The 23,595-nt window shown below is 53.8% G+C and overlaps 2 protein-coding genes across 3 annotated transcripts in view; one reads left to right on the top strand and one right to left on the bottom strand.

Annotated features, from left to right (window-relative positions):
- UCK1 (uridine-cytidine kinase 1) overlaps positions 1 to 7,458 on the top strand; it is a 31,616-nt gene extending 24,158 nt beyond the window's left edge. Inside the window, exons 3-8 of the mRNA XM_011931432.1 lie at positions 148 to 424; positions 1,335 to 1,431; positions 1,633 to 1,775; positions 1,865 to 1,959; positions 4,665 to 4,713; positions 6,054 to 7,458. Coding sequence (XP_011786822.1) covers positions 148 to 424; positions 1,335 to 1,431; positions 1,633 to 1,775; positions 1,865 to 1,959; positions 4,665 to 4,713; positions 6,054 to 6,235 — 843 coding nt within the window. The 3' untranslated portion in view covers positions 6,236 to 7,458. The remainder of the gene's footprint in view (positions 1 to 147; positions 425 to 1,334; positions 1,432 to 1,632; positions 1,776 to 1,864; positions 1,960 to 4,664; positions 4,714 to 6,053) is intronic.
- POMT1 (protein-O-mannosyltransferase 1) overlaps positions 7,454 to 23,595 on the bottom strand; it is an 18,155-nt gene continuing 2,013 nt past the window's right edge. Inside the window, exons 2-19 of one of the 2 annotated variants that reach the window (XM_011931183.1) lie at positions 23,152 to 23,258; positions 22,917 to 22,967; positions 22,187 to 22,333; positions 20,703 to 20,814; positions 19,902 to 19,967; positions 19,711 to 19,804; positions 19,291 to 19,446; positions 17,931 to 18,061; positions 17,259 to 17,354; positions 16,067 to 16,159; positions 13,912 to 14,008; positions 12,724 to 12,816; positions 12,304 to 12,424; positions 11,774 to 11,871; positions 11,076 to 11,189; positions 9,820 to 9,946; positions 9,018 to 9,195; positions 7,454 to 8,316 (exon numbers count right to left, since the gene is read on the bottom strand). In XM_011931183.1, the coding sequence (XP_011786573.1) occupies positions 8,142 to 8,316; positions 9,018 to 9,195; positions 9,820 to 9,946; positions 11,076 to 11,189; positions 11,774 to 11,871; positions 12,304 to 12,424; positions 12,724 to 12,816; positions 13,912 to 14,008; positions 16,067 to 16,159; positions 17,259 to 17,354; positions 17,931 to 18,061; positions 19,291 to 19,446; positions 19,711 to 19,804; positions 19,902 to 19,967; positions 20,703 to 20,814; positions 22,187 to 22,333; positions 22,917 to 22,967; positions 23,152 to 23,258 (2,056 nt within the window). In that variant the 3' untranslated portion in view covers positions 7,454 to 8,141. Of the gene's footprint in view, positions 8,317 to 9,017; positions 9,196 to 9,819; positions 9,947 to 11,075; positions 11,190 to 11,773; positions 11,872 to 12,303; positions 12,425 to 12,723; positions 12,817 to 13,911; positions 14,009 to 16,066; positions 16,160 to 17,258; positions 17,355 to 17,930; positions 18,062 to 19,290; positions 19,447 to 19,710; positions 19,805 to 19,901; positions 19,968 to 20,702; positions 20,815 to 22,186; positions 22,363 to 22,916; positions 22,968 to 23,151; positions 23,259 to 23,595 lie in introns of both variants that reach the window. The other variant, XM_011931184.1, reaches the window with a different exon arrangement.

A 23,595-nucleotide genomic window follows, 5' to 3' on the forward strand; every position in this document is an offset into this window, starting at 1 on the left:
GGGCCTCGGGGCTTCCCCACAGCCTCTCCGCCGGCCGGGCCCCTCAGAGCCCCCAGTCCGAGCTGACCCGGTTGGGTCCCCGCGGTCCTCCCACTGAAACCATCCACACCTGTTGGTGTCCTCCCGCCTCCCAAGCATCCCCCGCAGGGGTCGGGTGGGTCAGTGTCTCCAGAAGCCAGCCCCGTGCAGAAGCCCCCAGGAGGGGCCCCGTGCCTGTCCCAGGAGGAGAGTTTCCAGGCTGGAATCCCGCTTCTGTGTCTCCAGTCGACCGTGTGTGAGAAGATCATGGAGCTGCTGGGACAGAACGAGGTGGAGCAGCGGCAGCGGAAGGTGGTCATCCTGAGCCAGGACAGGTTCTACAAGGTCCTGACGGCAGAGCAGAAGGCCAAGGCCTTGAAGGGACAGTACAATTTCGACCACCCAGGTAAATCGAGAGCCCAACGGTGTGGGGAGGGCAGACCCCATTCTGGGCGGCCGCTCACCAGCTGCGCTTGGGCCCAGGGTTGGATGGATGCAGACCCACTTGGGCTGTTCCCCCCAGCTCCCCAGACAGCCTGCAGTGAGTGGAGTTAGCTGCACCGTGAAGTCAGGGGAACTTTGTCGAGTTCTCTGGGCCCAGGGTGTCCCCATAGGAGCGTGGTTGGAGCCAGTGAGGAAACCTGTTGCACCGTGGGGAGCCCTGCCCTGCCACAGCTGTGATCCTGGAGAAATCCTCCCATCTCCCTTTCCCACGTTGCGGCCTTCAGGGCCCTCCACACACACCTCTGCCCACCGTGGCCCTTCATTTCCCTCCCCTGCTTTGGGGCAAAGTCCTTAGAGAGGCCAGCGTGGGAGGCGGTGGGTAAACTAGTGCTGGTGGCCTGAAGCTCTGGGCTACAGGGACAGATGCGGCAGGGAGACACCTGCGCTGCTAGAAGCTTCCACCCTGGCTGGCTGGCATGGTCAGCCTTTTTCCAAGGACTTGTGGGAAGAAGGCCTGCAAAGCCTCAGTCCAACCAGTTAGTCCCAGCAAAAGAGAGAAGCAGAGGCCCAGCCTACCAACCTCCCAGGAGGAACTGATCAGAAAACTCCTGTGTCCTCGCATCCCAGTGGCACAGAGCTTGGGCAGTGGCACAGTCCGAGAATAGCCAGGACAGGGTCATCCTGTGGTCTGCAGGGCTGCAGAGGACGCTGTTGCTACAAATCTAAACTGTAGGGCAGGTCCTAGTCTACCTGTGTTCAGGTCCTCAGTGTCCCCAGCACCCAGCTGTGCTGACCCTAGAGCAGAGAGGGTTCCCTGCTGTCCGCTGCAGGAGGGCCTCCAGCCTGTCTTGCCTTTGTCTCCATCCCTGCAGATGCCTTTGATAATGATTTGATGCACAGGACTCTGAAGAACATTGTGGAGGGCAAAACCGTGGAGGTGCCGACCTATGATTTTGTGACGCACTCAAGGTAAGCAGGTGGTTCTTGGGAGGGCCAAGGAGAGGGGCCGGCTAGGACGTCCCCTCTGGGGCTCACACAGGCCTGTCTGGTGGCAGGCCTCCCCCAGTTGGTTTCCGTGGGTCTTCCACCGCCTCCCACAGAGTCAGTGTCCCTGGAGTGGAAGCTGACTGTGTGTCTGCAGCAGAGCCCCTTTCCCCGTGCCCCTCTCAGGTTACCAGAGACCACGGTGGTCTACCCTGCAGACGTGGTTCTGTTTGAGGGCATCTTGGTGTTCTACAGCCAGGAGATCCGCGACATGTTTCACCTGCGCCTCTTCGTGGACACCGACTCCGACGTCAGGCTGTCTCGAAGAGGTAAGGCGGCCTTGGGCCTCCCTGCCTGCCTGGCCCAGGCTGGCTGCTGGCCTTGAGGTCTGATGCATGCCTGCCTCTTGCTGCTGCAGTTCTCCGAGACGTGCGCCGGGGGAGGGACCTGGAGCAGATTCTGACGCAGTACACCACCTTCGTGAAGCCGGCCTTCGAGGAGTTCTGCCTGCCGGTACCTGTGCTTGCTGCTTAAGAGTCCGTTTTCCCCTTTCACAAGGACACGTGGGACCCAGTACTGTGAGAGGGCTGAGTGACAGTGATCTGATTGAAAGAAGGAGAAGAATTTGGCTCATTACGGCCACATACCCTGGGAGTAGTTCTCAGCTCTAAAAACATTCTCTGTGCCTGCTCCTCCCTCTGCCTAAAAAAGCCCCATATCTCCCCCACATCCACACTAGCCGCGTCCCCCCTGCCTCAGGTCCTTGCCTAGCATCCCCGTTCAACGCCAAGAACCCTCTGCACCTGGCGCCAGCCTCTCTGCTCGCTTCCTTTTTCCAGGGCACTTCTCATCATCTGACACGTCCTGGGTACTTATCCCCTCAGAGCACGTTAGACTGTTGACTGCCAAGACCGGAATCTGGCCCTCAGAGGGTGCTTCATAGCTGCTCCTCCAGGGCCTGTGACCCCGGGCTGTTCGGGGCCAGTGCTCTGAAATCTCAGAACGAGCACTGTGGACAAATCCCAGCTGGCTCGCAGAGAGCAGGAACTCCCCACTGCGCACCCACCTGTCTTTTCTCCATTTCTCCGTCTTGTGTTTCGGGCTTGATGGGACTTGTGGCTCTACTCAAATTGGAGTGTTTTAAAGAGAACATTTTGCCTGTTCTCTTTAAAAGGTACAAAGGAACTGGAACCAAGATTCCTGCCTTTGATACGTAGGTCGAATAAGTTCTATCTGCTCTTTTTTTTTTTTTTTTTTGAGATAGAGTCCCTTTTGTCGTCCAGGCTGGAGTGCAATGGCGTGATCTCGGCTCACTGCAACCTCCACCTCCCAGGTTCAAGCAGTTCTCCTGCCTCACCCTCTCGAGTAGCTGGATATGCTACCACACCCAACTAATTTTTGTATTTTTAGAAGAGATGGGGTTTTGCCATGTTGCCCGGGCTGGTGTCGAACTCCTGGCCTCAAGTGACCCACCCGCCTCAGCCTCCCAAAATCCTGGGATTGAGCCACTGTGCCTGGCTGTTTTTTTTTTTTTTTTTAAATTTTTAATGAGGCAGAGTCTCGTTCTGTTGCCCCAGGCTGGAGTACAGTGGTACAATCACAGCTCACTGCAGCCTTGACCTCCTAAGCTCAAGCAATCCTTCCACCTCAGCAACCCGAGTAGCTGGGACCACAGGCATGTACCACCGTGCTCGGTTAATTTTTAAATTTTTTGTAGAGATGGGGTCTCCCTGTGTTGCCCAGGCTGGTCTCCATCTCCTGGGATCGAAAGTTGTGATCTGCAGTAAAACTCTGGATATCAAATCTGACCCAGCGACCTGAATAGAGGAAGTGCTGTCACCTGCTATGTCGTGGGCCCAAGCCCCAGAGATGTTTTTGGTTTTTCGTTTGTTTGTTTGCTTGTTTTTTGAGACAGAATCTCACTCTGCCGCCCAGGCTCAAGTGCTATGGTAAGATCTTGCTTCACTGTAGCCTCCACCTTCCATACTCAAGTGATCCTCCCACCTCAGGCTCCTGAGTAGCTGGAGACTACAGGCACACACCACCACGCCTGGCTAATTTTTCCTTTTATTTTATTTTATTTGCAGTGATAGGGTTTTGCCATGTTGGCTGGGCTGGTCTCAGACTCCTGGCTTCAAGCAATCCACCCACCTCAGCCTCCCCAAGTACTGCGATCACCGGTGTGAGCCACTGCGCCCGGCCTCAGCCCCACCCAGAGCCGTTCTTGAGCTTCCTTTTCCTTCACCTCCATGTTGAGTGGTTTGTGCGGTCCTCTGCCTGGACCGTGTAGGTATTTCCCGACTGCATTCAGGCCCATCCCTGCTGGCAGTTAAGACCCATGTCAGCTCTCTGGGACTCCTCCAGCCCGTCAGACGATCAGACCAGAATGGAAAGCAGCCCTCGCCCTTGCGCTCATGCTTTCATGAGATGGGGTCCCACTGGCTGCAGACACAGCTGTCCCCAGGACTTGGTCCCTGTCTGCCTCCTGCAGCTTGTCTCTTCTGCCGCCTCCTTGACCCAAATCCACATGCCAGCAGCACCCACCGTTCCAAGTTCTGTCCTTCGGCCCAGACCCTGCCCTCCCTCTTCCCTCAGCTTTGTCTGATTCAGGCATGTTCTCCAGGCAGCTTCCCCCTCCCTAAAGCCCCCTGCCCTGCCCCCACCATCTGGCTGCAGGCCCCCACCAGCAGCCCTGCATTTCCTGGTATATCTCTGTTCTTGTCCTTCCTCAGCAGCAGAGCATCTGACAGGGGATGAGAATCAGTCAGCATTGAACCAATGAGTGGATGGATGAGGGAGTAAGGTACCATCGGTGTCTGCCTGCAGCAGTAATGCGTGGTGGCATCTGTCCTGTTGCTGTGCCAGGGTATTGCAGAAGCTTCACAATTCCAGAGGAACAATGTCACACTTTGTAGACGTGCCACACATAGCTTGGCCCAGTGAATCCAGTCGTTAGCATAGCCAGCTGTCTCCTGTAATGGAATGGGAACACTGAAAGAGGCACTTCCTTTTGGCTGCCTCAGCTGCACTTTCTGCCTCACTTCTTGGATCATGGCATCTCACACCTGAGGACTGAGTCCCTGTTCCCCATTTGCTGATGACACCAGCACCTCTGAGCACCCCAGGGCCGCCCTTCCTGCTGTCCCATCTGTTTCTGAGCATCTTAAAATCACCTTGGAAGGAAAAGTCCTCATGGAAACCCCCCTTGTGCCTTACAGACAAAGAAGTATGCTGATGTGATCATCCCGCGAGGAGTGGACAATATGGGTAAGAAGCTGGCCTGCTGGGCTGTCTCCCCTCCCCTCCCAGAGCTTGAGGCAGGGACAGTTCCACCAGCGTGCAGTTACTGAGCACTCCCCTGTGTGCTGGAGGCCTGCCACTGTTGATCTGCGGCACAGGGTTAAAATATGCTTAAAAATGTATGTAGGCCGGGTGCGGTGGCTCATGCCTGTAATCCCAGCACTTTGGGAGGCCGAGGCGGGTGGATCACAAGGTCAGGAGATTGAGACCATCCTGGCTAACATGGTGAAACCCAGTCTCTACTAAAAAAGACAGACAAAATAGCTGGGTGTGGAGGCGGGCGCCTGTAGTCCCAGCTACTCAGGAGGCTGAGGCAGGAGAATGGCGTGAACCCAGGAGGCGGAGCTTGCAGTGAGCCGAGATGGTGCCACTGCACTCCACCCTGGGCAACAGAGCGAGACTCCGTCTCAAAAAAATAAATAAATAAATAATAAAAATGTATGTAGCTGGGCGCGGTGGCTCACACCAGTAATCCCAGCACTTTGGGAGGCCAAGGCAGGGAGATCACTTGAGCCCGGGAGTTCAACAGCCTGGGGAACATAGCAAGACCTCATTTCTACAAAAAATAAGAAAATTACTTGGGCATGGTGGCATGCGCCTCTGGTTCCAGCTACCCGGGAGGCTGAGGTGGGAGGATTGCTTGAGCCTGGCAGGTTGAGGCTGCAGTGAGCTGTGATTGGGCCACTGCACTCCAGCCTGGGCAGTAAAGTAAGACCCTGTTTCTTTTTTTTTTTTTGAGATGGAGTCTTGCTCTGTCGCCCAGGCTGGAGTGCAGTGGCCGGATCTCAGCTCACTGCAAGCTCCACCTCCCGGGTTTACGCCATTCTCCTGCCTCAGCCTCCCGAGTAGCTGGGACTACAGGCGCCCGCCACCTTGCCCGGCTAGTTTTTTGTATTTTTTTTAGCAGAGACGGAGTTTCACCGTGTTAGCCAGGATGGTCTCGATCTCCTGACCTCGTGATCCGCCCGTCTCGGCCTCCCAAAGTGCTGGGATTACAGGCTTGAGCCACCGCGCCCGGCCAAGACCCTGTTTCTTAAAACATACATATATATATTCAAACCTGTTAGCAGAAAGTATTTTAAGCAACTCTAACATGAATTCCTGAAAGACTAAGCTAAGAAGTCTTATTTTGCTGTGTCCTGATGCGTGTTTCTGTCTGCTGAGATTTGACCCGATGCCCAGCTCACGCAGGCCTGTGCCTCAGGGCAGAGGTTGGGCGCCCACTCCTGGCTGAGTGCTGCAGGGAGGGGCAGTCTCCATGGGGGATGGACGTGGCTAACCTGCTGCTTGTCTGTCTCTTGGCGCAGTTGCCATCAACCTGATCGTGCAGCACATCCAGGACATTCTGAATGGTGACATCTGCAAATGGCACCGAGGAGGGTCCAATGGGCGGAGCTACAAGAGGACCTTTTCCGAGCCAGGGGACCACCCTGGGATGCTGACCTCTGGCAAACGGTCACACTTGGAGTCCAGCAGCAGACCCCACTGAGGGGCTGCCAAGCCTCGGGGTAGGTCTCCCGCCCGGCAGTGTGTGTTCAGGGACTGAGCCTGGGGACGCCCACCCACACCCACTGCTTCCTTTTGGCACACCCCAGGAGGGTGTTAGCAGCGAGGCCTTCCTCACTCAGGAGTGGAAACTCAGATGTGCCACTCAGACTCAACTTGCCGGGACACTGGCAGGCGTTCCTGAGGTTTTCAGCCACTTCCTCAGGCTCACTGCGGTTTAAAGATCTCTCTAGGTCACTGAGAAATGCCAGAGTGTGCGGGAAGCCTAGGAGGCTTCTGTGAGGATTGAGGCACATATTATTGGGGAAAGTGAGGAGACAGCCTGGACACTGTGGCTGGCTGGTGTTTTGTTGACAGTGAACCCACAGGGGCAGAGTTTTTCTCCAGTCTGATCTGGTTCTTACACACTCACACACGTAACTCAAAATTTTGTGAACAAGTACTTTCCTTTTTTACATGTTACATGTCCTCATGTTTTCTGTTTTGTTCTGTCGCATAACACAAGGCTGCTTGTGGCTTACAGACCTCACTTCATGACCCGGCGGTCCACAGTCCAGCGTGGCCTGCATGGGTGTGGGAGCCGCCGAGGGATGTTTTCCCTCCTTGCTTGTGCCTTAAAGGCAGAGAAGCGAGGCGGCGCCCCGGGAGCACCCAGCATCACACCCAGGCTCCGGTGGGGCCGGGCCGGGAGCCCATGCAGCAGGCGGAAGGCAGCGAAGGCCAGTTCTGTCCCGGCTGAAGAGCAGTGTCCGTGCACAGTCCTGCCTGGGGTCGGGCCCTTGCTGACCCTCACGGGAGCCCCCAAGGTGCTGTCTGGACAGGCTGTCCCATGCCGGGGTGGCTGGTGGCCATGTGCAGGGAATGGTGCCTCTGGCTGTGGCACGCAGTAGATCACCCAGGTCCCGGCAGACATGGCCGCCTGAAGTCAGCGCGCCGCCTCTGTGCTGTAGGGCGCTCGCGGCCTCCTGTGTGAACACCCGTGTCTGGGTTGCCTGGGTTGATCCTCCCGTGTGGGGCTGTCTCTGGGAAGCATAACTTGCTGCTGCCACGGGCAGCCCCAGCCCCCGTCCGCCAGGCTCACCCACAGTAGTGACGCAGACATGGCGTGGGTGAAGGGAGCTGAGCTCTGTGGCTGGGTTCTGACAACGGTAACGGTTAGGCCCCTTTGGAGGGAGAATCAATAAATAAAACCAACTACGAATGCCAGTTTGTCCCTTTTTTAATTATATTTAAAAAGACATAAAGGCAAGGAGCTGTATGGATGACACACACCTTGACCACTGACGAAGATTTCACTCAGCCCCATCTCGGCAGTCTCAGGAGGGTTTCCACACAGCATGGTGCGGAGGGCCAGTCTTGATGCTGTCACAGAGAATGACTTGCAAGCCCCAGCCCTGGATCATTGTTCAGGCGGCCCTCCTGGACGCCTGTCCCGGGACGCCTGCCGGGCTCACTCAGGGCAGGGCTGGGACTTGCTCAGGTTGCTGGGTGTTCATGGAGGATCGGGTCTGCCAGATCAAACTCCACCCTGCAGCGGTTAGCAAGGACCAGGCCCCGGTCTGCTGAGGCCACTTGCTCCACTGCTGGCCTTGGATTCTCGGCTTTTCTTCATCGATGACTCCTACACTGGCCATTGAAATACTCCGTGTCTTAGCTCAGGGGTGAAGACACGGAGGGAACTCTGTTAAGAAAAAATGAACTTTGCACAAAAGGAGGTGCTCATCAGAGGGCTTTTCAAGAATGAGACCCCCACATGTTCCAGTAGAGGCCCTGCTGAGCCTGGCCTGTGTCCTCCCAGCGCAGGGCCCACCCTGCTCGTTAAGTACACTGACCAAGACCTTCGACCTTGTCCCGACCCCAGCTCGGGTGTTCTTTGCCACGCTCTTGTTCTAGTGTTTTCGGATCAAGATGTCCCAGCTGTCTTTCCAGCGAAGGGCCTTGAGTTCATGTGGCGAGAGTGACTTGTCCCCGTAAGTGAGTGGGCGCAGCGTGTTGGACACGTGGCATGCGGAGGAGTACCAGGCCACCACCAGGGCGCTGAAGACGCTCCTCTGGAGCTGGGACCTGCAGAGGTCAGAGCAATGTGGGGGAGGATGGCTGGCCACTGTGGCTTCCCTGCCCAGCAGCCTCTTGGCATCTGCTGTCCCCATGGTCACCCCCCGAGGCCTGGGGTTCTGCCTTCAGGTTCCTGTGTCTTGTCTCCCACCACCCGTGACCATCTCCCGCTTGGATGCACAGAAAGGGGACCCCCTGACGACTCAGGCCTCCACAGTGGCTGGGCCACCTCCACACAGATGCCAGAGGACTGGTCCCAAACCCACAGTCCTCCCTTGTGTGGCTTCCTGAGACCAGGAGGCCCTTGCCCTCCAACCTCCAAACACACTCCGGTTTAGAAGCTTTCTTGGGTTCTCTCCCCGACACCACACAACCCGGCCGTAACCAGCTGCTGTTCCTGACACCCTGAGGCTCCTGGGCCTTGCTCCCTGCTCCCGAATCCTCCAGGCCACCCACATCTCTGCATCCCTTCCCCATCTTACTACCCACTCCGCTTTCATCTCTGTCAGCCGTGACTTCTCCCTCTGGGTTCCTGCAGTGCCTCATCTGGGCATCTCTTCTGAATCTCACCCATTCCCCAGAGGGGCCAGGAGGATGTCAGTGTAACGTGAAATGGGTGAGGTTCGCTGTACCCCATGTGTTTGCTGCACATGGGCTGTCCAGCAGAGGGCTGCTGCCTGGTCCAGCCACTGTCTCCATGGCCCCCGTACCTGCACAGGTGGTCGCTGATGTGCTGCAGGACGACAGGGAGCAGAAGAATCTGGAAGGTGAGTGCGGGCAGGTAGTGGTAGAGGAAGAGTGTCTTCTCCATCAGGAAGAACGGGAGGTAGTTCACTGCCCAGCCACCAGCACACAGCACCCCAGCCAACACCCAGCGCAGCCAGGCATCTACAGGAAAGGGTTTGAGCTACACCGGCTCTGCTGCTCCCACAGGCCGGATTTTCTCTCTCTCTCTCGCTTTTTTAGAGATAGGTCTTACTATGTTGCCGAAGCTGGTTTTGAACTCCTGGCCTCAAGTGATTCCTTCACTTTGGCCTCCTAAAGTGCTGGGATTACAAGTGTGAGCCACTGCGCCCAGCCTGGCTGCCCGTGTTATCCAGCCATTTCCAGCGCATATGGGCAACATGGGACCAAGGAGGCAACTCTTGGCCAATACGCTGCACTCAAATGGAGGTGCCTCTAACACATCATGGGAACTTAACATTTTGTCTCTTGAGAGACAAACATAATTTAAGATCCTGCAATACAGAAACAAAGAGGCTGCCTTAAGGGGTAGGTTCCTATGAAGTCAGTTTGTCACCTGAGGTGGTGAACGCTCAGCAGGAAGAGGAGGAACAGACATAAAAATGAGCTGTGGGCCGGGCGCAGTGGCGCACACCTGTAATCCCAGCACTGTGGGAGGCTGAGGCAGGAGGACGGCTTGAGCCCAGGAGTTCAAGACCAACCTGGACAACACAGCAAGACCCCATCTCTATATTAAAAGGAAAAAAGCCACGTAGGAGATGTACTAACCCTGAGGGAGGTCATGGATGTTTCTTCGCCGTCGGAGCAGGTACCACAAGGACAGCAGGGTGTAGATGGCCAGGGCAAGGCTGCCCGAAATCCAGATCACTGTGTTTCCAAGTAGGTGGATCTGAGCCTAAAGGAACATGGAAGATGCTGTTAGCCACCTGCCCTCTGCTCAGGGAGGGAAGAGAACACAGGAAAGGAATTCAGATGCATTCGCTACTTCAGCAGAGTGAAAAAACGCCAGGCACAGCCTAGAGTCCACTAGGCCTTACCACTACTGTGGACAGGTCTGCGCCTACTCAGACCTTTCATTGAAAGCACTGGTGCCAGCTGGGTGCGGTGGCGCACGCCTGTAATCCCAGCACTTTGGGAGGCTGAGGTGGACGGATCACCTGAGGTCAGGAGTTCGAGACCAGCCTGCCCAACATGGTGAAATCCTGTCTCTACTAAAAATACAAAAATTAGCTGGGCATTGTGGTAGGCACCTGTAATCCCAGCTACTTGGAGGGTGAGGTAGGAGAATTGCAGAATTGCTTGAACATGGGAGGTGGAGGTTGCAGTGAGCCAAGATCACACCACTGCACTCCAGCCTGGGCAACAGAGCAAGACTCCATCACAAAAAGCACTGATGCTCTCAGTTTTGTAATTGGAAACTGAAGACGGGGAGCAGATGGCTCCGCTTTGTAACAGCAGCACTGTCTGCAGAGGAGAATGCAAAGTGCGCTTGGAGCTCAGGGTGGGGCGGCCCCTGGGCCTGCACCTCTGCCTTCGGTGCACGTGCTGAGTCGACCTACCCGCCTCTGAGAGAGGAGGAAAAAGGTGGGCATTGCCAGCGTCTGCCCATCCAGTAAATATGTATGGGGCACTGACTGTGCCCAGCCTACAAATGCTTTCACTCTGCTGGGTGGAGAGAGACGGCATGTACATCAACGAAGCACCGGTAAGCTCCACCGCCAGGTGCCACCCAGAAAATCGGACGGGAACATCTTAAAACCACTTCCACCAGGAAAAGGGGAACAACGTGTCTCCACAAAAGCAATCAAGCCACGTTTCCTTCAGCAGGCACACATGCCATGCCCCTACTCCTGGCTCCAGGCAGCCAAAGCGTTTACAGAAAAGCAAGTCACAGGCCTTTGTCAGGAAAAGCTTTGGAGAAACCCAGCACTTTCTAGGGAACAGTGGCTGCTCTTAATGCCAGAAGCAGTGCTCAAGAAAAAGGATGAATCCATGACTGTCAGCTGTCAGCACTGCTTGCTTACGCTGGTCCTGGGGTGCAGCCAGTAGGCGATATTGGTGTCCAGGGTGACCCACTCCAGCGGGCTGGAGCTGTACTTGTGTTCCAAGTCATCGCTTCTCAGCGCCAGCATCCTCCACTGGAACAAAGCAGAGACCTCTGAGAGTGAGGATGGGGGATGCCTCTCGCTGTGTGTGGATTTGGTCAAAGGAGTACACCGCTGCCCCGTGCGCACAGACTGTCCCACCTCAAGTTCATTCGGATCACGCGTCAGAGGCAGCATGATCAGAACCTGGATTCTAGCCCTGGCTGTGGCCTTGGGAGCGCCGCCCCACCCTATGTGCTCTGGTCACCTCCTCTGTAGACGAAGTGACCGGGCCGAATGCTTTCTAAGGTCACGTTCAGATTTGTGACCCTGAGTTTCTGATTGTGACTTCTTTTGGGCTCTGTTGAGTGTGGCCCATTTTGCTGCCTGGGGGCCTTAAGACACCCTGGCGATGTTGCAGAACCTCCTGGGTCCCTATATTATTCCTGACCACAGGGCCACAAGGTGTGGGCCAGGGTGTCACACACAGTCCCTGAGAGGAGATACTCATTCTGTGGTGAACCTGTGGTTCCAGCGTCAAAGCCTGACCTGGTTTGAGACCTGTGTAGCCCCCAGGCCTCCCAGCTGAGGAGTCAGTGCTCAGTGAACTAGGCTGGCTTCCCCTGGCCGCTCCTCACCTGCAGCTCCAAGAATCTCGCCATAAAGCTGAGGTTCCTGCTGACGTCCACCTGCGCAGGTGAGTGCAGCTCCCGTTCCCGCTCCCTCTGCTCCTGGCCTGTCAGAACAGACAAGGGCATAACAGATAGAAGTAGCACAAGGTCAAGAGCTCAGAGCAGAAGCTGTCAGTGCAGCAAAAAGCTGGCTCCTCCTGCCTTTCCAACAAGCCACAAAGACCCCTCATCAAACTGTATCATTCCACTTAGCTTTCCCCGCCACACTCAAGACTACCCCGTCAAATGAAGCGATTTCGACCAAGAAGGCTCCACTTGCACAGGGATAAACTGGCTGCCTTCCAGCGACACCTCAGAAGAAGCGTCTTGAGTTGTTACCACAGCAGCTGGGTGCAGGGAGGGAGATGACCTGCCACCAAGCATGGAGAATGTGCTCAGTTCCCTTCCCACCAAAATGAGAACTGTTTGGGATGTTACGAAAATATCGAGCAGCTCAAAGCGCATTCCCAGTGGCGGAAGCCATGCCGCGGACTCACTCGCGCCGTATCGGTGCTCCTCCACGTTCCACACCATGCTCTCGTGGTAGCCCCGGGACAGCTTCTCCCCGACGATCTCCAGCTGCCGATACCCCCAGTCAGGGAGGTGAGCCCCGCTCAGCTGGTGACACCACGGGAGAGAAAAGGGTGTGATGGGAAGGCTGTGGCTCCCACATCCACTCGGGTTGGAAGGGGAACCCCTGCCCGGGTCACGCTGTCAGCAGGTGCCCCTTGTGGGAGCTTCACCTTAGGATTCCATCCCGAGAAGTTACAAAAGCCACCCTCCCTCAGTGTAAAGGGAAGCCATGATGACTCGAATCAAGCGTTCTGCCTGCAGAGAGGCGGTGGAGCCTGAAGGGCTCGGGGAACAGACTGGAGCCCGCAGCTCAGGACAGGCCAAGCCAAGGACAGTGTCCTTACCTTTAAGACCGCAGAAGTGTTCACGTGCACAAAGCGGACCTCTGAGAGGATGGTCTTCCAGACGTCTGTGTCGGATCCTCTGTTCATAATTTCCTGCAAAAAGAGATCTCAAGGATTATTTCATTCCTTTTCAAATTTCCTTCAATGTAAAAATGAAGACCTGTCACCAAACAATGATACTGACTTGAGCCTGAGATAAAGGGACAAGCCCCCACAAAGTGAGAGGAGCTACAAGGGGCTGGTGCTGGTCTTCCTTCCCAATGCCCACAGCACCCTTGGCTGCTCCGAGGGTCGCTGGGGAAGCATGCCTTCCTCCTCGCCAAGGCTGTACAAGATGCCTCCTCACAGAAAATACAAAGGCTGATGTTCTTCGTGCCTCTCTGCAAAGCCTATTCATGGAGAGGGCTCAGAGCCCTGTCCAAAAAGTGAGCAAGTCTCAGTCCTTATCTGGCAGGACTCTCAGACTGCTCAAATGAAGGCCAGACACTGTCCCTGGGAGACACAGCTTAGAGATTTCCTTGCATTGAGTAATAAAAAAGACAACTAACATCTGAAAGGCTCTTTGCCTTGTCAGAGCCTAACATACCGGAGCCTCACAGTGACCCCATGATGTCACATGGCTGTCATTTTCCCATTTTATTGTTACAACCAAAAGGAAAAATGATTATTCTCAATGGCAGTTTCAAACATTCCACGTCAGGAAGTGCTCTGTGTCAGGAAGCACTCTGTGTGAGCAAGTGCTCCGTGTGAGGGTGTGCTCCATGTGAGGGAGTGCTCCATGTGAGGGAGTATTCTGTGTTAGAGGAAGTGTTCTGTGTTGGAGGAAGTGCCCCGTGTGAGGAAGTGTTCTGTGTTGGAGGAAGTGCTCCGTGTGAGGAAGTGCTCCATGTGAGGGAGTATTCTGTGTTAGAGGAAGTGTACTGTGTTGGAGGAAGTGCTTCGTGTGAGGAAGTGTTTCGTGTGAGGAAGTGTTCTGTTAGAGGAAGCGCTCCTTGTAAGGAAGCGTTCTGTGTTAGAGGAAGTGTTCTGTGTTAGAGGAAGTGCTCCATGTGAGGAAGTGCTCCGTGTGAGGAAGTGCTCCACGTGAGGAAGTGCTCCAGGTGAGGAAATGCTGTGTCGGGAAGTGCTTCGTGTGAGGGAGTGTTCATTACTGATGGCTGTGGTTGCTCTAGCCACAGCCTTACTCACCAGTCTCCAGAGGTTCTGGGCGGGCATGGAGATATTATAGTCAATGTAGCAGGAGACCTCCTGTGAATGGGGACTCAGAGGGGCTGCAACATCATGCCTAGAAAACCAAGACTGAGATTTCAGAAGGAATTCCTTGAACTCCTCTGGAAGGCACTTACTAAATCTGTCGGGGGGAAAAGGTTGCTTTTCAGAAACAAAGCCAGCTCAGCCATAAGGGGTGGCCTGGTCCCATGAGTTGCTGCGACTGAGGACGGAGGTCTTGAGGCTCAGTGATGGGAGTGGACACTAAACAGGCAGGAGGCCCTGCGGGAACATTTCCAGGAGAAAAGGACCTTCTGCTGTGGAACGTTCCACCTGTTAGACGAGCGAACCAAGTTTCAGAGGAAGGAACCGCAAGCCTAGGCCCCTGACCCGGTACTGCTGTGATGCCAGCTGGCAGTACCAATGCTACAACTTGCAGGGCTGTGTTGCCCGCTCCTGCACCCAGCTGGCCTGGGGACGCAGCAGTTATGCCGGGAGAAAAGGCTATCAACCTTAATGTTCACGAATACCCACTTCTTTTTTTTTTTTGAGACGGAGTCTCACTCTGTCACCCTGGCTGGAGTGCAAATGGCGCACTCTCAGCTCACTGCAACCTCTGCCTCCTGAGTTCAAGCGATTCTCCTGCCTCAGCCTCCTGACTAGCTGGGATTACAGGCATGTGCCACCATGCCTGGCTAATTTTTGTATTTTTAGTAGAGACGGGGTTTCACCATGTTGGCCCAGCTGGTCTCCAACTCCTGACCTCAAATGATCTGCCTGCCTGGGCCTCCCAAAGTGCTGGGATTACAGGCATGAGCCACCGCGCCCAGCCAGGAGCACCTGCTTCTTTTAATCAGTAACCATGTTGTACTGCACCATGCACCTGGCACTGTCTAGGAGCAGCCACCCCGCTGTGAACAAGATGCGGCCCTCACAGCCATTTGGGAAACAGCCATCATGCTGATAGGCAGAGCATGCAGCTGTGAGAGTGCCACTAATAAAACAAATGGCGGGGGACCGCACCCAAGAGGCACTTTTTGATGTGGTGACATCCCAGCAGACCCCTACATAGAGTGGGCCATGGGGGAGCCAAGTCCAAGAACATTCCCACAGAGGGAGCAAGTGTGAAGGCCCTAAGGGGCCTGCAGGTGGTCGTTTCAGGGCTGGGAGGGAGCCAGGGTGGCGGGGGCGGAGCGTGTCAGGGTCACCAGGGGCCTCATTGGGAGAACTGAGCATGACAGGAGTCACTGAGCACAGAGCGGGCTGCTGCAAGGTGGAGAGGTCAGGCCTCAGGAGGTGGGAGTGGAGGGAGAAGTAAGGACCCCTACCTAGGGCTGGTTCTGAAGTTTGAGAAACAGGATCTCCCAATGGAATCAACATGCGATGGGAGAGGAGGGGAAGGAGCCAGGTGATGCCTCAGCTACTGGGCCCTTTCCAGGGAGAACCAGAAGAACCAGGGCCAGTGACTGTCCCTGTGGAGGTGGGAGTTGTGGAGAGCTTGAGGTGAGTCCCGGGCACCCGGGTGGAAGTCCAGGAGACGCAGCCCCGGGACTGGGCCTGTGCAGAGGCGGCAAGGCCGGAGGCTCTCGGAGACTGAGAGCAACAGAGGAAGAGGAGGCGGTGGAGAGAGCAGTCGGGGAGGGAGAAGGAGGGTATGATCAACTGTGCCCAGCGCCACGGGAAGGCAAGTCGGACAAGGACGAAGGACTAGGAGGGAGAAGCCTTCACGGCTCCACTCATGCCCCAGCCTCCAGGCTTCTTGGACTCACTCATACTTTAAGCTTACCGCTTTATGGAGGTGCGCCCAAACTCCACTTTCTGTGTAGAAAGCGGGTCAACATTGCCAGCCCGTCCTTGTACACTCATCCACTGGGCCCCGAGCTCTCCCAGGATGGGCTGTGCCAAGTGCTTTTGTCCAGTCCTCACAGAGCCTCTGCTCCCTCTTAACTCCCTCCGTTCTGCAGCCAGGCCTGGGTCCCCTCCCAGCAACAGATGTAGATCTAAGAGCTGCTACACGTCCAGATAAGGGGGTGACATGGGGCAGTGGCCCAAGCCAGGGCTCACGTTTTGGTCTGAACAGAGAATCACAGAGGAAACCCATGGGTGCAACAGAGCAGACGGCGGGCACACTCACGTGTTCAGGGAGCGGGTGGTCATGCCGTGGACCAGCTGCACCAGGTCCCCGTGCCGCACGGGTCTCGGAGGGCTGCTCACCACCAGCTGGTGCCTGGAAGACACAGTGCTGTTCGGACCACGCAGAGCCTCGTCCCCCGGAACCAACAGCTGCACCGGAGGGACACGAGCTCGGAATTCTCATGCTGAGACTGCCTCCCAACCCATGTGTGCCTCACATGAGGTAAACACAGGAAACCAAGGCACAGACATGCATTGAGCTCTTTTCTGAAACCAAAGGTCACTTTCCAAATGTGATTCCACTCGCAGTCATCACACCTGCATTGCTCTGAATCTGTCTACAAACAGTACAATGACAAATGCACCATGACTGCCAGGGAATCCTGCTGAGGGGCATCCCACCAACCAAAGTGTATGAGGGCCCGGGCGCTGAGGCTCACGCCTGGAATCCCAGCACTCTGGGAGGCTGAGCTGGGTGGACCACTTGAGGTCAGGAGTTCAAGACCAGCCTGGCCAACATGGTGAAACCCCATCTCTACTAAAAATACGAAAATTACCAGGGCATGGTGACACGAGCCTATAATCTTATCTACTACTCAGAAGGCTGAGGCAGGAGAATCGCTTGAACCTGGGAGGTGGAAGTTGCAGTGAGCTGAGATGGTACCACTGCACTCCAGCCTGGGTGACAGAGTGGGACTCTGGCCCCCCACAAAAAAAGAAGAAAAAAAAAAACCCCACTCGGGCTGCAGGTGCTGGAGTTGGGCAGGCAGCCATGGGAGGACACCATCGGGAGACGGTGACCGAGACGGCTAGAGACCTGGTTTGGGGCAGAATCCACAGGATTAGATGTGGGGGTGACAGCGAGGGGCGCCTCTAGCTGGGGTATGTGCAGGATGATGCTACTTTTGCAGGAGGGGGGTTCTTGTTTTTATGAGGAAGGGAGAGGGACACAGGTCGGGGCACTGGGGCTCGCCTGGAAACTCCTCAGAGCAGCTACTGAGCAGGCTGCCCGCTGAGGATCTCACGACCTCCTCCCCGACCTCAGACTTAGCACTGAGCTGGCGTTCAAGGCAGTGACGGTGACTAGAGTCAGTGAGGGAGGGAAAGAAGGGGGCCCAGGACTGTGTCCCAGGGTCTCGCCTGGACAGGCCAGGAGGTGAGCTCTGCTCTGGAGTCACAGGACATGCACTCACCTCCCGGGATCCTTTACAATCCACCAGTTATTGACGTCTTTGAAGGGGTAACAGGTAACCTGCTGCTGGTGGGAGCTGCCTCGGCCATTCTCATATCTGTGTGAAGTCAACAAAGAGGTGTACCTGGGCCAGGTGCGGTGGCTCACGCCTGTAATCAGAGCACTTTGGGAGGCTGAGGTAGGATAACTGCTTGAGCCCAGGAGTTTGAGACCAGCCTGGGCAACAGAGTGAGATCCCGTCTCTATTTGTGAAAAAAAGAAAAGAAAGGGAAAGAAACGTATCTGGAAGTGGGTCATCAATCGGGCCCACACGCATTTCTCCTAAAGTTTCTGCAAAGGGAAGCAGATTTCAACAAATACGACCTAGCGAGGGGTTTCAGGGAAAATGAAGATACCACAGATAAGGAGCCAATTCAGACAATTTAGGCAGGCAGTGCTGAGGTCAGCCACAGCCACAGAGCTGCGGCCGACCCTGGGCCCCGCCACACGCCAAGTCCCTCCAGCAACACCCGGGAACCACGAAGCTCACTGGCAGTCAACACCTGGGCTGCTCAACTTCCTTCTGTCCTGCAAACAAACTTCCTCAAAGAAAGGGAAAGTTGCTAAGATAAGCATATCTATGAGCAAATAAAGCATTTAATCATTTTCAAAGTAAAACCATCACTTTCCTTACATCATGGGGTAGGTGTCCTGGTGGGAATGCAGCCAGCAGGGCACAGGTTTCCCAAAGACGTTCCTCAGAGTGACCTGGGACCCGAAGGCCACCTCCAGTGGCTGACCCTGGGTGATCCGAGCTAGTCCTCCCTGAGACAGAAGCAGAAGGTTGATGAGTGACAGACAGAAAGAAAAATGCCCCTAAGCCAGCCTTCCCGATGGCCACTCCTCCCTCTGGAGTGATGATGTTCAGTCTAGTGGCCATTCTTGTAATACTGGTAATGATCTACCATTTAATCATGTCACGTTACATTATAGAACCATAATGAGTGCTAAGTTTGATCAAATGCTGTCTCTGGGCCACTCAGTTCAGCCTTCCACACGCACCCTATTCAGTCCTTACCAGCATCCTATGAGGTAAGAGTAATGATGATGTCTGCCTAAGAGATGAGAAAACCAAGACTGGGGTGAGCCAAACAACTTGGTGAAACACACAGCACTATAGCACTGGCCGTCGGCAGGATTGGTTGACTTCGGAAACCACGGTCCTGACCGCCTCTACTGATACCTTCTACCACTGCAGTGAGGTTCATAGGAATGAAGGTCACAGTTGAGTGTGGTCCTTAAGGTGGGTGAAAGTGCCCAGGGTTTGTAGGACTTGACTTTAAAATGCTCCCAGCTGCCGAGCACGGTGGCTCGCTCCTGTAATCCCAGCACTTTGAGAGGCTGCAGCGGGTGGATCACTTGAGGTCAGGAGTTCCAGACCAGCCTGGCCAACGTGGTAAAACCCTGTCTCTACTAACAAAACAAAAAAATTAACCATTTCCAGGTGCTTGTAATCCCAGCTACTTGGGAGGCTGAGGTAGGAGAATCACTTGAACTCAGGAGGCAGAGTTTGGGTGACAGAGTAAGACACCATCCCCTGCTGCCAAAAGAAGAAATATGGAGGCCGGGCACGGTGGCTCAAGCCTGTAATCCCAGCACTTTGGGAGGCCGAGACGGGCGGATCACGAGGTCAGGAGATCGAGACCATCCTGGCTAACCCGGTGAAACCCCGTCTCTACTAAAAAATAAAAAAAAATTAGCCGGGCAAGGTGGCGGGCGCCTGTAGTCCCAGCTACTCGGGAGGCTGAGGCAGGAGAATGGCGTAAACCCGGGAGGCGGAGCTTGCAGTGAGCTGAGATCCGGCCACTGCACTCCAGCCTGGGCGACACAGCGAGACTCTGTCTCAAAAAAAAAAAAAAAGAAGAAGAAATAGGGATGTGGATACTTCATTTCTTGATTCAAGGGCTAATATTCCTTTGATGTGTTTCTAAGAAAACTCTGGGTCCACTATCATCTTCCTCCTCCAGCAGCCACGATGCCCACTGCTTACTTACCTCTAAGCTGGCCTGGAAGGCACTGGACATGATTTGGTCATGGGGCCCAGAGCGGAAGAGCAGAATCAAGTGGACGTAGAAGAACAGTAAGTACAGGACGACCGGGATGACCAGCAAAGCCACTGCTCGGGCAAGCAAGTGACAGAACACACAGACCTGCCAGAGATTCAAAGAAAAGTCATGCCCTACAACGTGGAAAAGTGCACCCACCTCTAAACATTATGAGCTTAGAAAAAGTTCGTGAAAGAAACTCTGGCCTCCCATACAGAGGCACCTGCAGAGGCTGACAGGCGAGGCTGCCCAGGCCTGTCTGCTTCTGAAACATTGAGGATTTGAATGTTTTCACCAAGCACCCCCTGTGACATCCCCATCTGCCCCCACACAGGCCTGCCTCGTGCAGCACTGGACATCAGCACCTACATTGGACAAAGTCTGGTCTCCAATCAGGTGCCAGGCATGGACAGCTGCAACCGCCAGCATGAGCACGTATGTGAACACACCCATGTACTTGATGCTGCAAAGACATCACAGGAATAGAGTTAACATGAGACAGGAAAACACGAGGAGGAGGAGGAGGAGGACACTGCCCAAGACCAGAGGCTTGAACTCACCCCACTGCGCAGGAACAAGCAACCCCAGTCAGTGTTAGCCAGAACCACCAGCTCAGAGAAAAAGGGCTGGAATACAAACAGAGCAGATGGAGACAGGAATAGTTCAGACACATTTCCAAAAGGCTAGAGAAGCTCCACATTCCTCAGAGAAATCTTTCTGGGTCAGCTGGCCATGCTGAGCCCCGAGTGCAATAAGAAAGAATTCCCATCTCCCAAAGTATCCGGCCCAGCATAATTTTTCTTTTTGCCCAGAAAATTTTGCCCTGTTAGTTTAAATTACGGAAAAATGAAGATGTATTTATGAAGTCACAAGCCAAGGGCCAACCCCCAAAATACTAGAGGACCAAAACATATCTAGCACTAGGCGCAGAAGCTCACGCCTGTAATCACAGCACTTTGGGAGGCCAAGACAGTGGATCACCTGAGGTCAGGAGTTCGAGACCAGCCTGGCCAATGTGGTGAAACTCTGTCTCTACTAAAAATACTAAAATTAGCCAGACACGGTGCTGTGTGCCTGTAATCTCAGCTACTTGGGAGACTGAGGCTGGAGAATTGCTTGAACCTGGGAAGCGGAGGTTGCAGTGAGCCAAGATTGCACCATTACATTCCAGCCTGGGTGACAGGGACAACGTCTCAAAAAAAAAAAAAAAAAAAGATACTTAGCAAGCAGCTCCTCAAAATGAAAAGGTACCGTCTCACAAAACAAAACAAAACAAAAAAAAGGTACCGGACCATCTCAGGTCAACAAACCACCCAGAATCTCTGTTTTTGTTAATTAGGAAGACACTCCATTTTCCATACCTGTGCTTTTGGCAACTGAAGAACTTCAGGTAGGACAACACGGCCAATAGATTAAAAAATATTAACACTGATTCCAAAAGCATTAGCCTTGACTGAGTGATGAGAGCATTCTCTGTTTCAAAGAGGAAATACATGTCACTTTTAAGGTAGCAAGGGAAAATGTATGAGGATGAAAAACATTCATGAAGAAACGCATACTTCAGAAGCGATACAACTGTGTGGGGCTGTTGTGAATGTTAACACATTCTATAGCACAGGGCCTCTTGCAGTCATCACCCAATACACATCTCTCTTCATTTTCTGCTGCCTCTGTTTTTTTTTTTTTTTTTTGAGTCAGGGTCTTGCTCTCTTGCCCAGGCTGGAGTGCAGTGGCACTATCATGGCTCACTGCAGCTTTGACTACCAGGGCTGAAGGGATCCTCCTGCCTCAGGCTCCTGAGTAGCTGGGACAAAAGGTGTGCGCCATCACGCCCAGCTAAATTTTGTATTTTTAGTAGAGACAGGGTTTCACCATGTTGGCCAGGATAGTCTCGATCTCCTGACCTTGTGTTCCACCCACCTTGGCCTCCCAAAGTGCTAGGATTACAGGCTCACGTGAGCCACCATGACTGGCTTATTTATTTTCTTTGAGATGGAGTCTTACTCTGTCACCTAGGCTGGAGTGCAGTGGTGCAGTCTTGACTCACTGCAACCTCCACCCCCCGGGTTCAAGCAATTCTCCTGCATCAGCTTCCTAAGTAGCTGGGATTACAGGCACCTGCCACCACACCCGGCTAATTTTTTGTATTTTTCATATTTTTAGACGGGGTTTCACCATGTTGGCCAGGCTGGTCTCAAACTCCTGACCTCGTGATCCACCTGCCTCGGCATCCCAAAGTGCTGGGATTACAGGCGTGAGCCACCGCGCCCGACTCTTTTTTTTATTTTTTGTACAGATGCAGTCTTACTATCTTGCCTAGGCTGGTCCTGAACTCCTGGGCTCAAGTGAGCCACCTGCCTCAGCCTCCCAAAGTGCTGGGATTATAGGTGCGAGCCACTGCACCCAGCCTAATCTAACTTTTCATCTGCTTTAATTTCATCTGTTCATAAACGTGAGCTGGAAGACCCTCTCTGAAGAGGATCCACTGACTCACGAGCCCATCTCAGTTGGTCAAGGCCCAGGAGAGGGCGGAACAAGGGGAAGTTATCATTTGGTCACAGGATTGGTTGGAGATGGAGGTGCCCACGTGTGCATGGACTTTGCAGCAGCATCTGGGCAGTTTTCTACTGCCATACCCCGACTGCTGATAAGAGTCTGATCCCACAATTCAGCTATCCCATAGCCATGGGGCCAGCCTGGGAGTGGGTGACTTGCAGCGCCAAATCTGGATGAACCAGGTACACTTTCCGGTGCAGCTTGCCCACCACACCCACGTGATCTTCTGGGCCAGAGGGTCAGTTCCTCCCTGGATGACAGCAAGAGCAGGCAGGGGCCCAGGTCTTACCGATAAGCATCAACAGAGCAGCTCCCATGGCGGCACAATGAGAAAAGTGGAGCTCCAGCACTATCTGGTAGGCCATGGGGACGGACAAGGCCCCCGCGAGCGCCGGCAGCAGGCGCAGGGACCACACAGGCACGTTGCTACTGTATTCTGGAAAAGCAACCACATTGCAGAGCTGACTGCACTGTGCACGCACCATCTCCATGTACGGCAGCTGTGTTTTCACATAGCACCATCATGTTCACAGACTCTAAAATGCACATTTACAAAACTGGGGACCACATCAGCAGCGGAGTTTATAAACTATGGGTGAGGGCTTTGAAACTAGCTTTGCATAGTCACAGAACCCGATCTCAGGAAGCATAGAAAGGACTAAGGATTCTAAAATTACTGCCTTACTTATTGTGGCAATGTACAAAAACATTGTGGCAATGTACAAAATTTACCTGTACAAAAGATAATTGCAATCAGATGCTACATAATACGTGTACCAAAAACAAGGGCGAAAATAATGACTGTAACTAAACACTAAGATTTTAACCAGACTTTTCAAAAGTCTTTCATTAGTATACAACCAATTTATTATTTTCTGGACTCAGATTAGTAAGGCACAGTTTCTACGGGACTAGGTATGAGGAAAAAAAAAAGCCACAGTTGTTAATCCCTACAAAAACCACAATCTCTCCATTCTAACCTGTGCACATTAATAAGGGAAATGAAAATTATCTTTTACCTGCTCCAATTCTGTTCCACAAAAAATTGCCATCGAATCCTCCTAAATAACCTGAAACAGAAGATTAATCAGTAACTATCCCATTCAGCAAACTTCTAGAGTACTGTGGCAAGCAATAAACAAGACGCATCAATAATAAGACCTGGTTTCTGCCCGTAAGAAACGCACTGATAAGTTTTCAATGTATTTGAGGTCCTGAAGGGCAGGGGCTGCTTTCCTAACTGATGACTCCTACCTCCCAAGGCCAGCACCATGTGGCCAAATGGCGGCCCACTGTCATCCAAGAAGAAGATTCGTTTCATGTAAAAAGAGATGTACTGCCCATAATACACTTCATCAAAACTGGAAAAAAAACCAAAAACCGCACATTATATTCAATTAGAATCTTAACTGTAAACAAAAAGCGTGAGGATAAATGTCTATGTATTTCCAGACGACTCTGGCCGGGTGATCAGCAAAGGCTGGATCTTTTGCCCCAACTGTTTCCCATCCCCAGATATTAAGATGCATACGGCATCACCCGCCCACAGAGACATGGGGAATTCCCCAAGCACAGCTGGCACTCAGCATGCCTGCCCCATACAGATTCTGTCTCTCTCTCATGTTTGATTTCAGTGGATACTATGAGCCAACCTGCTGAAAGACCTGCCGGGACACGAGGCTAATCCGGCCTCCCACC

This window comes from Colobus angolensis, unplaced genomic scaffold (assembly GCF_000951035.1).
Source record: "Colobus angolensis palliatus isolate OR3802 unplaced genomic scaffold, Cang.pa_1.0 Scaffold9, whole genome shotgun sequence".
Taxonomy (NCBI): domain Eukaryota; kingdom Metazoa; phylum Chordata; class Mammalia; order Primates; family Cercopithecidae; genus Colobus; species Colobus angolensis.